The sequence below is a fragment of the Oncorhynchus keta genome, chromosome 21, assembly GCF_023373465.1.
Source record: "Oncorhynchus keta strain PuntledgeMale-10-30-2019 chromosome 21, Oket_V2, whole genome shotgun sequence".
Lineage (NCBI taxonomy): Eukaryota > Metazoa > Chordata > Actinopteri > Salmoniformes > Salmonidae > Oncorhynchus > Oncorhynchus keta.
This window is the reverse complement of record NC_068441.1, coordinates 40,297,066-40,309,469: the sequence shown is the minus strand read 5'-3', so window position 1 is coordinate 40,309,469 and position 12,404 is coordinate 40,297,066. Positions and strand designations below refer to the sequence as shown.

Sequence of the window (12,404 nt, the reverse complement as noted above, 5' to 3'; positions counted from 1 at the left end):
ACCCTGGGAGTGAATTCCTCCCTCTGCAACTGGATACTGGACTTCCTGATGTGCCGCCCCCAGGTGGTAAGGGTAGGTAACACATTCGCCACGCTGATCCTCAACACTTGGGCCCCCCAAGGGTGCGTGCATAGGAGGGGTGTGTGCTTAGTCCCCTCCTCTACTCCCTTATCACTCATGACTGCATGGCCAGGCACGACTCCAACACCATTAGGTTTGTTGATGAGACAACAGTGGTAGGCCTGATCACCGACAATGATGAGACAGCCTATTTGGAGGAGGTCAGAGACCTGGCCGTGTGGTGCCAGGACAACAACCTCTCCCTCAATGTGATCAAGACAAAGGGGATGATTGTGGACTACAGGAAAAGGAGGACCGAGCACGTCCCCATTCTCATCGACGAGGCTGTAGTGGAGATGGATGAGAGCTTCAAGTTCCTTGGCGTCCACATCACTAACAAACTATTATGGTCCAAACAAACCAAGACAGTCGTAAAGAGGGCAGGACAAAGCCTATTCTAGACTGAAAAAAATTGCCATGGGTCTTCTGGTCCTCAAAAGGTTCTACAGCTGCACTGTCTAAAGCAGGGACCGTCTAAAGCAGGGGTGGGCAACTCCAGTGCTCGGGGGCCTGATTCGTGTCACAGTTTTGCCCCAGCCCCAGCTAACACCCTGGAGTCCAATAATCACCTAATCATGATCTTCAGTTTAAATTGCAATTTGATGAATCAGCTGTTTTTGCTAGGGATGTAGAAAAAGTGTGACACCAATCAGGCCCCGAGGACTGGAGTTGCCCACCCCTGATCTAGAGCATCCTGGTTGCATCACTGCCTGGTATGGCAACTGCTCGGCCTCCAACCGCAAGGCACTACAGAGGGTAGTGCGTACGGCCCAGTACATCACTGGGGCAAAGCTTCCTGCCATCCAGGACCTCTATACCAGGCGATGTCAAAAAAAGGCCCTAAAAATAGTCAGATTTCAGACACCCTAGTCACAGACTGTTCTCTCAGCTTCCACATGGCAAGCGATACCGGAGCGCCAAGTCTCGGTCCAAAATGCTTCTTAACAGCTTTTACCCCAAAGCCATAAGCTCCTGAACAGCTATTGAAATGGCTACCCAGACTATTTGCATTGCCCCCCCCCCCGCCCTCTACTTTACGCTGCTGATACTCTCTGTTTCTTATCTTTGCGCTTTAACTCTACCTACATGTACAGATTGCCTCAATTACCTCGATTGACCTGTGCCCCCGCACAATGACTCTGCACCGGTACCCCCTGTATATATCTTCGGTATTGTTATTTTACTGCTGCTCTTTAATTACTTGTTACTTTTATTTGTAATTTTTTACCTATCTTTTTACTTAACACTTTTTCTTAAAGCTGCATTGTTGAGGGCTTGAAAGTAGACATTTCATTGTAAGGTCTACACCTGTAGCATTCAGCGCATGTGACAAATAATATTTGATTTGATTTCTAAGGCAGCCCAGTTAGCATAGCATTGCACCCATTTGCTGCTAGCATAGCACCTACCAGTGTTCTTTTTCCTTAATATTGAACTTGCGCGCACCAGTTTGGAACCTATATTCTGTCTGTGTGCTGGAATCTTTTGGCTGTGCTCTGAAATTATACATTGTGAAGAGCCTCTTTAAAATCTGTTCTGTGTGTGTCTGCAGCATGCATGTCGATTATTGAGTTAGTGTGATTTAGCTTTCATTGGAAGTTGAAATGCGCTGCGTCGAAAGACTCACTACACATACTTAACGGCGGCGGCGGGGGCATTTCATTTCAGAGGGAGCAAGGGAGGGATGCAAAGGAAAGTGGAAGGAGAGATGGAGAGGTGTTTACGGGGAACACGCGGAGTAAAAGCCATAATGTTGAAGGATAGTCATAATTTGCTGCCAAAACGTTTAGTGCTGCCGCTTCAGCGGTGGAGAGAGCCTTGTGTGTGTGTGTGTGTGTGTGTGTGTGTGTGTGTGTGTGTGTGTGTGTGTGTGTGTGTGAGCGTGTGAGCGTGTGAGCGCGTGCGCACCCGCCCGCCCGCCCACCGGGATGTGCTTGGCCCTGTGCTTGTCTTGACACACACACACACACGCACGCACACACACAGTTGCTGGCTAAACCTGAGAGATGTAAAAATGAATACGTCCAATGTGTGTGTATGTGGAGCCTTTAAGAGTCTGGGCCTAGTCATGTTACTGTGGCTCCTTTAAATGCCTGGCCCTAGTCATGTTACTGTGGCTCCTTTAAGAGCCTGGCTCTAGTCATGTTACTGTGGCTCCTTTAAGAGCCTGGCCCTAGTCATGTTACTGTGGCTCCTTTAAGTGCCTGGCCCTAGTCATGTTACTGTGGCTCCTTTAAGAGCCTGGCTCTAGTCATGTTACTGTGGCTCCTTTAAGAGCCTGGCCCTAGTCATGTTACTGTGGCTCCTTTAAGAGCCTGGCCCTAGTCATGTTACTGTGGCTCCTTTAAGAGCCTGGCCCTAGTCATGTTACTGTGACTCCTTTAAGAGCCTGGCCCTAGTCATGTTACTGTGAAAGAGTCTGGGCCTAGTCATGTTACTGTGGCTCCTTTAAATGCCTGGCCCTAGTCATGTTACTGTGGCTCCTTTAAGAACCTGGCCCTAGTCATGTTACTGTAGATTTGGGATTAACACTGTAGTTTTTACCCGCACCGGATGTGAAAGGCCACGTCCATATATATGAATAAAGAGATTGTGTGTGTGTGTGAACATATTTATTATTATTATATTTATATTTACCAGCCTTTTATATTTAACATATTTATTTCTGTTTCTGTGTCGGCGATACGCATCACGTGTGTGTGTGCAATCACCCTCCACACAGTGGTGGGTATAGATAAGAGGGGATCTTTTTGATTTACAGTGAGCCCTCTGTAAAACCTTTCTCTCTCTCTTTAGACAGATGCCTAGTATAAACTATACACAGCTGAGACTCACTATACACAGCTGAGACTCACATCAAGCAGCGATGGACTGAGCCATTGTATTTCTCCCTCCCATGTTCATATCCACAAGTAAATTCCATTGAATTGAAAAGGCTTTAATGGAATGATTGCCAAAGTAATAGTATTTTGTTTGATTGATGAAGCGTTGGTTTATGGCTGGCACAGGAGTAGCTAGAATACACATGAGAAGCCTCTGAACAAGCATGTGAGAGAAAAGAGGATGTTGACTTTGGTCGCTTCACAGACCATAAGACTGTGTTTGTGTGTTCTCTCTTCATTATCGGTAAAGCTCTGCCTGTCCCACTGTTTGTGTCTGAGGTGTTTTTGTGTGTGTGTGTGTGTGTGTGTGTGTGTGTGTGTGTGTGTGTGTGTGTGTGTGTGTGTGTGTGTGTGTGTGTGTGTGTGTGTGTGTGTGTGTGTGTGTGTGTGTGTGTGTGTGTGTGTGTGTGTGTACTGTCTGAGAGAAGTGGGACTGTAGAGGTTGTTCATCTGTAGTGCTGCCTCTGGTCTTTAGTATTTGCTTCTCGCCACTCAGCCATACTAACGAGATTGTGTGTGTGTGTGAGAGACTTATTTCGGCCAGTATAAGCTGCGTAACAAGTTTAATTTCCTATTAACCTACAGCTTCGACTGGGGTGGGGGCCACAAAAAATCTGAACTCATGAAGGGCTGCAGTTGCTCACAGAGAGAAAATTAAGTTTTACAGCTAATTTGCTGCAATTCTACACATTTTGCCACAGGGTGGAGAGAAATGTTTGCACTTTTTAAATGATTTCTGAGTGAGAGTGACTAACAAAATCAATGCGACCATGATTAGGCCTACTTCAAGTTAGATAGTTGGCCTCTAGACTAACTTACCAATCTATTTTTTTGCTGAGATGGGGTAATTTAGTGATTATCAGAGAGAAACTGCTGATGCAAAAAACATATTTCAAAATTGTACCTTGTGTAGTCTACTCTTCTGACTCTCACCAGTAAATTGAGTCCCACCCCCCTTTTGCAAGGGCTGCAATGGCTCACAGTGTTCTGCCACCTCAGTGAGTGATGCGTCTACTGCAGTTCTATGAAGCTCGGAGCAAGACTGGATGCAAGTAATTCAATTGTCTTTGAGTTCATCACTTAGAGGACGTGACTGAGTTATGAGAGATGGACAGAGTTGAGAGATGGTGAAAGGGAAAGAGGGATGTGAGACAAAATATTTGCATTTTTTATCTCCCTCTTTCCCGGCCTCCTTCCCTCGCCTGTTCAGTTTCATTGCTAAAACCACTATTGACTGCTTTCTCAAGTTCACATTGCTGTTTCGACATGGGCTGAGTTTCGACATGGGCTGAGTTTCGACATGGGCTGAGTTTCGACATGGGCTGAGTTTCGACATGGGCTGAGTTTCGACATGGGCTGAGTTTCGACATGGGCTGAGTTTCGACATGGGCTGAGTTTCGACATGGGCTGAGTTTCGACATGGGCTGAGTTTCGACATGGGCTGAGTTTCGACATGGGCTGAGTTTCGACATGGGCTGAGTTTCGACATGGGCTGAGTTTCGACATGGGCTGAGTTTCGACATGGGCTGAGTTTCGACATGGGCTGTGTTTCGACATGGGCTGTGTTTCGACATGGGCTGTGTTTCGACATGGGCTGAGTTTCGACATGGGCTGAGTTTCGACATGGGCTGAGTTTCGACATGGGCTGAGTTTCGACATGGGCTGAGTTTCGACATGGGCTGAGTTTCGACATGGGCTGTGTTTCGACATGGGCTGTGTTTCGACATGGGCTGTGTTTCGACATGGGCTGTGTTTCGACATGGGCTGTGTCTGAATGCTCTGCCGTGGCCTCCTTCCATCACCTCCCTTTCCTTGTCTCATTTCCTTGTCTCCCTTCGAGGACTCACGCCAGTCATCAGTCAACCTCTCTCCTCTTGTACAGGGGACTGGAATTACCACCACTCTCCCATTCACTCCTTTCTTCCTCTCCTCCTTCGGTCTCAATTGTTCCTCTCAGAGCGGGATGTGCCACATCTTCACTTCATCTCCCCCTTGTAACATCAAAGGGTGGAATGTGCCTGATCTGCTATTATGCATGGAGAGACCCAGTTATGTCAAGACTGTGCTCCAGTCAGGGGAGCAGGAGAGGGGATTGCAAGGGATTGGACAAATGTGTGTGCACAAGTGTATTAGGTGTGTGTGTGGTTTCTCTGTGTGAGCGTGTTTCCGCAAGTTTGTCTGTGGCTCCTGAACTAGCTAACCTCCCCACCTCCTTTTGTAACATCAAAGAAGTTTGGGACGCCATGCAGCTCCCAAAACTAACACCTACAGAGAACCAGACTGTCAGTAGCCCCATAGCAAAGGCTGAGGACACACACACACACACACACACACACACACACACACACACACACACACACACACACACACACACACACACACACACACACACACACACACACACACACACACACAGTCTACCAGTTGTCTCAGTAGTGTGTTGTACTGTAGGTAGGTGGTGTTTAAATATACAGGAACCTGTCAGGGAAAGCTGGGCCGCATCCTCAATGACACCTTATTCCATAAATAGTACACTCTGAACCCTGATCAAAAGTAGTGCACTACATAGGGACTTCTCTGGATGATGGCACAATGGATGACTCATAGGCTAGAGGCAGAATTTCAGTCTGTCCAAAATAGTACCCTATATAGTGTACTACTTTTGACCTACACCCATATGGCTCTAGTCAACAGTGCACAACAGTGCACTATATATGGAATAGGGTGCCATTTTGGGAATAGGGTCACATCCATTGGCTAAAAGGCATGTCAAATGCAGAAATTATACCTGCTGTCCATAGTCCTAAAACAATTAGGTTTTAAATACTGAATGGCTAAGCGCTGTACATTTTTCAAGGTTTTTGGAAGTTTGAATCAGATGAAGGAAAGTAGACTTGAAGAGGGGACCAGTTAAGAATGTTGAGGAACACCCCTAAATGTTCTCCAATAGCGCCACAGTATGCATGTCATATGACAGGGGTGAGTTGATTTTGATGCATTCACTCTGGCAGCTTTCATTCAATACTGACAGCAGGTGCCTTATCACTCCCTCAGTGCTTATCAGTATGCCAATGTCTTATGTTTATCTAGTCCTACCGGGTGTGTTTGAAAGGAGTTAACAATGAGGGTGAAGATGGGATTAATCTATAGATAGCTCAGTGTCACATACACTATTTGTAGACAGGGAACCTCTGCCTCTCAGTATCCTTCTCTTCCTTTCTCTACAATTATCAAGTTATTTTCAATTGAAACCACTGATCTTATGCTCTTCCTTACATATTCTCTGAAACCAACAGACACTCAAAGTCAGAAAGACACAATGGAAAAACTGTAGTGATAATTATTGACCGTCTCCTTGTTGCATGCAGGCTATTGTATCGATGGCCTCCCTGCCCTGGTATAAACCTACACACCATGTTAAATGTGTCTCTCTCCTCACCAACACCTTAATTAGCAGAATCCCTCTGTCTGCTCAGGAGAAAGCTTGTCTTAATTCAATTAGCCAAATGTTGCTTATGTTTCAAACTCACCCTTCCCCCTCCCTCCTTTAGTCTCTCACCCCCCCCCCTGCCCTCCCATTCTCTTGCTTGCTATCTCTAATACCAGATAGACAGTGTGCAAAAAAAAATTATAATGAACCTACATTAATAATTTATTCTCTGAAAACTATTTTCAATATAGAGTTATTTGCAGCATTATTTAGCAGATGAGGTTGTTTTTGTCGTATTAAACCAGTGATCTTGCCAACAACCTTCAGCAAGAATATGAGCAATTTGGAGTTATTGACTATGAAAAAGGTGGGAATTGTGTCCCCCTTGTCTAATTTAATTGCCATGTTTACTGTCAATATAGTATTACAAATATTTGTTAAGAATTTATTTCAGAAAAAAATTATGTGCGACGAGGAAGGGCTGTTGACATACAGTATATAGTGCATTCAGAAAATATTCAGCCCCTTTTTTCCACAATTTGTTATGTTACAGCCTTATTTTAAAATGGATTAAATACAACAAATCTTAATCAATCTACACAACACCCCATAATGACAAAGTGAAAACAGATTTTTAGAAATTGCTGATTTGTGTAAGTATTCAGACCCTTTGTAATTAGATTTGAAATTGAGCTCAGGTGCATCCAATTTCAATTGTTCATCGTTGAGATGTTTCTGCAACTTGGAGTCCACCCCTGGGAAATTCAATTGAATAGACATGATTTGGAAAGGCGCACACCTGTCTATATTAAGTTCCCATAGTTGATTGTGCATATCCGATCAAAAACCAAGCCATGAGGTCGAAGGAAGTGTCCGTAGAGCTCCGAGACAGAATTGTGTCGAGGCACAGAACTGGGGAAGGGTACCAAAAAATGTATGCAGCATTGAAGGTCCTCAAGAACACAGAGGCTTCCATCATTCTTAAATGGAACAAGTTTGTAATCACCAAGACACTTCCTAGAGCTGACCGCTTGGCCAAACTGAGCAATCGATGTGGAAGGGCCTTGGTCAAGGACGTGACGATGGTCACTCTGACAGAGCTCTAGAGTTCCTCTGTGGAGATGGGAGAACCTTCCAGATAGACAACCATCTCTGCCGCACTCCACCATTCAGGCCTTTACGGTAGAGTGGCCAGACGGAAGCCACTCCTCAGTAAAAGGCACATGACAGCCCGCTTGGAGTTTGCCAAAAGGCATCTAAAGGACTCTGACCATGAGAAACAAGATTCTGTAGGCTGATGAAAACAAGATTGAACTCTTCGGCCTGAATGCCAAGTGTCACGTCTGGAGGAGGTATGGCATCATCCCTATGGTGAAGCATCATGCTGTTGGGATTTTTTCATCGGCAGGGATTGATAGACTAGTCAGGATCATGGGAAAGATGCACAAAGTACAAAGAGATCCTTGATGAAAACCTGCTTCAGAGCACTCAGGACCTCAGACTTGGGGCTAATGTTCGCCTTCCAACAGGACAACGACCTTAAGCATACAGCCAAGACAACGCAGGAGTGGCTTCGGGAACAAGTCTCTGATTGTCTTTGAGTGGCCCAGCCAAAGCCAAGACTTGAACCCGATCTAACATCTCTGGAGAGACCTGAAAACAGCTGTGCAGTGACGCTCCCCATTCAATCTGACAGAGTTTGAGAGGATCTGCAGAAAAGAATAATATATGCCATTTAGCAGACGCTTTTATCCAAAGCGACTTACAGTCATGTGTGCATACATTCTACGTATGGGTGGTCCCGGGAATCAAACCCACTACCCTGGCGATTATGCAACATTTGCCCATTTATTCCTTAAAACATGATTCAAGTTCTGTCAAATTGGTTGTTGATCATTGTTATACAACCATTTTTGGGTCTTGCCATAGATTTTCAAGTAGATTTAAGTAAAAACTCAGAAATATTTCACTCAGAAATATTTACTGTCTTCTTGGTAAGCAACTCCAGTGTAGTTTTGGCCTTGTATTTTAGGTTAGTGTCCTGCTGAAAGGTGAATTTATATCCCAGTGTCTGGTGGAAAGCAGATTGAACCAGGTTTTGCTCCAGGATTTTGCCTATGTTTAGCTCCATTCCGTTTATTTTTTATACTGAAAAACTCACCAGTCCTTACCAATTACAAGCATACCCATAGCATGATGCAGTTACTTGAAAATATGTGATTCGATTCGGTCTTCCGTTGCAAAATTTGAAAATAGTTTTTTTTTACATTGGATAAAGTACTGTAGCGACTCAGATCTAAATATATAGCAACGTATAGTTCAGTGAGTGCATACATTTATGTGACCCTAGTGGGAATTAATCTTTGGGGTTGCAAGGGCAAAACTACCCAACTGAGCAACACAGGACAAGTATGTAACCTACCATCTTTCTGTGTCTCTGTCTAGATCCTGGTTAACTCAGTGAGTCCCACGCATCCTGCTCTGCTCTATGAGAACCTGGTTGTGAGTGATGGCTTCAGCCCCATCCTTCGAGACCTGCTCTTCTCTCCTGACCTCCAGCACATCTACATACTCTCCGACAAACAGGTAAGACAGATGCACACAGGCATGCACATTGGCACATATGCACAAAAGCATGCGCGCACGCACACTCGCTCCAGCACGTCAAACTCACTGACAAATATGTATTGCACACTCACACACAGATGGGCGTACACACACACACACACACACACACACACACACACACACACACACACACACACACACACACACACACACACACACACACACACACACACACACACACACACACACACACACACACCTCAGACCTCAGACAGCATATCTAAATAAAGACTTTGGCAGGTGTCAACAGGGGACTAACGATGCCTCATTAGTACACACACACACACACACACAACCTTCCGCCCCACCAAATACACCTTTAATTAGATCTTGTCATTTGACCCGGGTCCCCACAAACCACCGTCCCCACAAATCGCGGCCCCTACAAACCATGGTCACCCGTATCGCACACCCCCTCCCTCTTTTTGGTCCATGTCTCGGCTACTCAGCTAGCACCTCTCCTCTTTTCCCCCTCCTTCCTCTCTCTCTGACACGCTTCCTTCTAAGCCCAAATTGAGGGCCGCCCTCTGGACCGGCTTGCATTGATTCCATTCCCATACATTTTTAAAATGATTTAACCCTTTTTTTATCGCCTTTTTCATCTTTCTCTACCCTGCTGTCTTTCCCATCTTTCTCTACCCCCTCTCTCTTTTTCATCTTTCTCTCCCTCTCTCTCTTAACCATTCTTATTCAAGCTCACCCTTCATTCTCTTTCTCTCTCTTGCTCCCCATCCTCTTACACCTCTACTGCCCTATGTGAGATAATTGTGGAATATTCTGGAATTTGATCTTGGGTGGAAGGATGCGGGTGGAAGTAGAGGAGGGGGATGATGAAAGTGGTTGATGGAAGGAGAGGAAGGGGATGACGGAAGGAGAGGGGGGGTGATAGAAGGGGATGATGGAAGGAGAGGGGGAGGAGGATGATGGAAGAAGAGGGGGATGATGGAAGGAGAGGGGGGATGATGGAAAGTAGAGGAGGTGGATGATGGAAGGAGAGGAAGGGGATAACGGAAGGAGAGGGGGGTGATAGAAGGGGATGGTGGAAGGAGAGGGGGGTGATGGAAGGAGAGGAGGAGGAGGATGATGGAAGAAGAGGAGGGGGATGATGGAAGGAGAGGGGGGATGATGGAAGGAGAGGGGGATGATGGAAGGAGAGGGGGGATGATGGAAGGAGAGGGGGGGTGATGGAAGGAGAGGAGGAGGAGGATGATGGAAGGAGAGGATGGGGATGATAGGAGGAGGAGGATGATGGAAGGAGAGCAGGAGGAGGATGATGGAAGGAGAGGAGGGGGATGATAGGAGTAGGATGATGGAAGGAGAGGAGGGTGATGATGGAATGAGAGGAGGAGGAGGATGATGGAAGGAGAGGAGGAGGAGGAGGATGATGGAATGAGAGGAGGAGGAGGATGATGGAAGGAGAGGAGGAGGAGGATGATGGAAGGAGAGGAGGAGGATGGGGATGGAAGGAGAGGGCTGGTTTAAGGGTTTAGGGTGAGTCGTTGAGCATGTTAATGCCACCCCACTATCAATCCCTGTTATATACCATATAACCAACCCCCTTACCACACCACACTCGCTGATACTCACATACCCATCCCTCTTCTCTCTCTCCCTCACTTTCTCCCTCTCACTCTCGCGCACACACACTCTCTACTGCCTTGCCGGTTACACATAAGTGTGTGAGGATGTTGCATGGCAGGGAGAGCCCCAGCAGCCTCTGTGCTCTCAGCCCACAGGGATCCACAAGACAAGCCAAGCACATTAAAGTGTCACTGGACATATCCACTGGAGCGTGGCCCATGGTGGGTCGACAGATACACAGACACGACAGGAACCCTGCTCTGAGTCTCTCTTTAGGGGCATGGTAAAATGGTCCAGTAATGTAAGGCCATGATTCTCATGATTATTAAAGGGGAAATTTGACCGAAGGTGTGTGTGTGTGTATGAACTTATGTATGAACCTTGAGGAGACAGTCCGAGTTAAACAGCTATGGACTGAAGACAGCCAAGACAGTATGACTACATAAATATCTTCAGCTGTCGTCTTTGTGTCTTTGACTGAGCTGTAATTTATAAAATAGTCATATTGTGGGCAATTTAGCCATTTGCCAAGTGGAGAGAGCAGACAATTACTATGAAAGGAAACACATTCTAAAGAAAAAGAGATGGATAGAGAATCTTTATCTTTAACACAAAGACATACTTTCATACAATATCTGTCAGAGAATTGTTCCTCAAACATTGTCTTAGATCAGCCAAGACACTGATCAGCAAATCTGCATTGCTATCTTTCTCTATTTCCATTCATAGAAAACTTATAACCAAGGTATCTACCATTGTCTTGTAATCCATGTTCAGTGAACTCTTCCTTGTCTTCGTTTCATTGTTTAGCAAAGTCACTGGGCTGTAAGACTGGAATTCATGTTGCCTTACACGCGGTCAAGAGTCTTTGTCATTGCTCATGCGTATGACCTGCGAACTCAGGCTCACACACACGCACACACTTATACCCCTGTTTTTGTGAGTACTTTTGTGTGTGTGTGTGTGTGTGTGTGTGTGCTTGCTTGTGTGTGTAGGCTGTCTATTGTCTGTCCTCTTCAAAGAGTATTCTCATTCCAAATCGCAAAATAAGCTCTCTCCTGGGCTCCTAGCACTCCTCACAATGCCAAGAGCATCACCATTATCCCAAGGTTGCGGGTTCAAATCCCCAAAACTGCTCCCACAAAAGACAGCGCAGACCTAGCCTCTATGATGTTTGGCACGTGTTGGTCGGGGTGCAAACTGCCTTTTGACAAAGTAGTTTCTTGTCTCTGGGGGCAACATGTGTACATCAATGGGTTTGAACCCGCAGATACCTGGCCACTACCCAACGTCATTAGCAGTAGCAGACTTGGCTCCAAACAACACCTCAGTGCAAACAAAGAAAATGTCAAGTTCCTGGGGAAATGCTTGCTGCTGGCTGCACCTACAGTCAGGTACTATACCTGCCGGAATTAGTTAGGATGTGGGCCTAAATCCTGACTGAAATGCAAAGTGTATCAGTTTGTTGTGTTAGGTAGCTAGGAATTAGGTAAAATATTAATATTGAGAAAGAGGAAACTAGTGTTGGTTGGACAGTGAAGATGTGTAGTAATCTGAGCTATTCACTCAGCACACACAAACACTTAAGACATAGCACTGAGTATATTATTATGATATACAGTCAGTTTATTAGGTACACCCATCTAGTACTGGGTCAGACCCCCCTGTGCCTCCAGAACAGCCTGAATTCTTTAGGGAATGGCTTCGGCAAGTTGTCTGGAAACGTTCCACGGTGATGTTAGTCCATGCTGAAACAATGGCAT

The 12,404-nt window shown here is 45.8% G+C and overlaps 1 protein-coding gene across 5 annotated transcripts in view; it reads left to right on the top strand.

Annotated features, from left to right (window-relative positions):
• The window catches only part of LOC118399705 (plexin-A1-like), a 365,392-nt gene that overhangs the window by 160,565 nt on the left and 192,423 nt on the right, over positions 1-12,404 (top strand). For all 5 annotated transcript variants that reach the window (XM_052473927.1, XM_052473928.1, XM_052473929.1 and 2 more), the window contains exon 4: positions 8,878-9,018. In XM_052473927.1, coding sequence (XP_052329887.1) covers positions 8,878-9,018 — 141 coding nt within the window. The remainder of the gene's footprint in view (positions 1-8,877; positions 9,019-12,404) is intronic.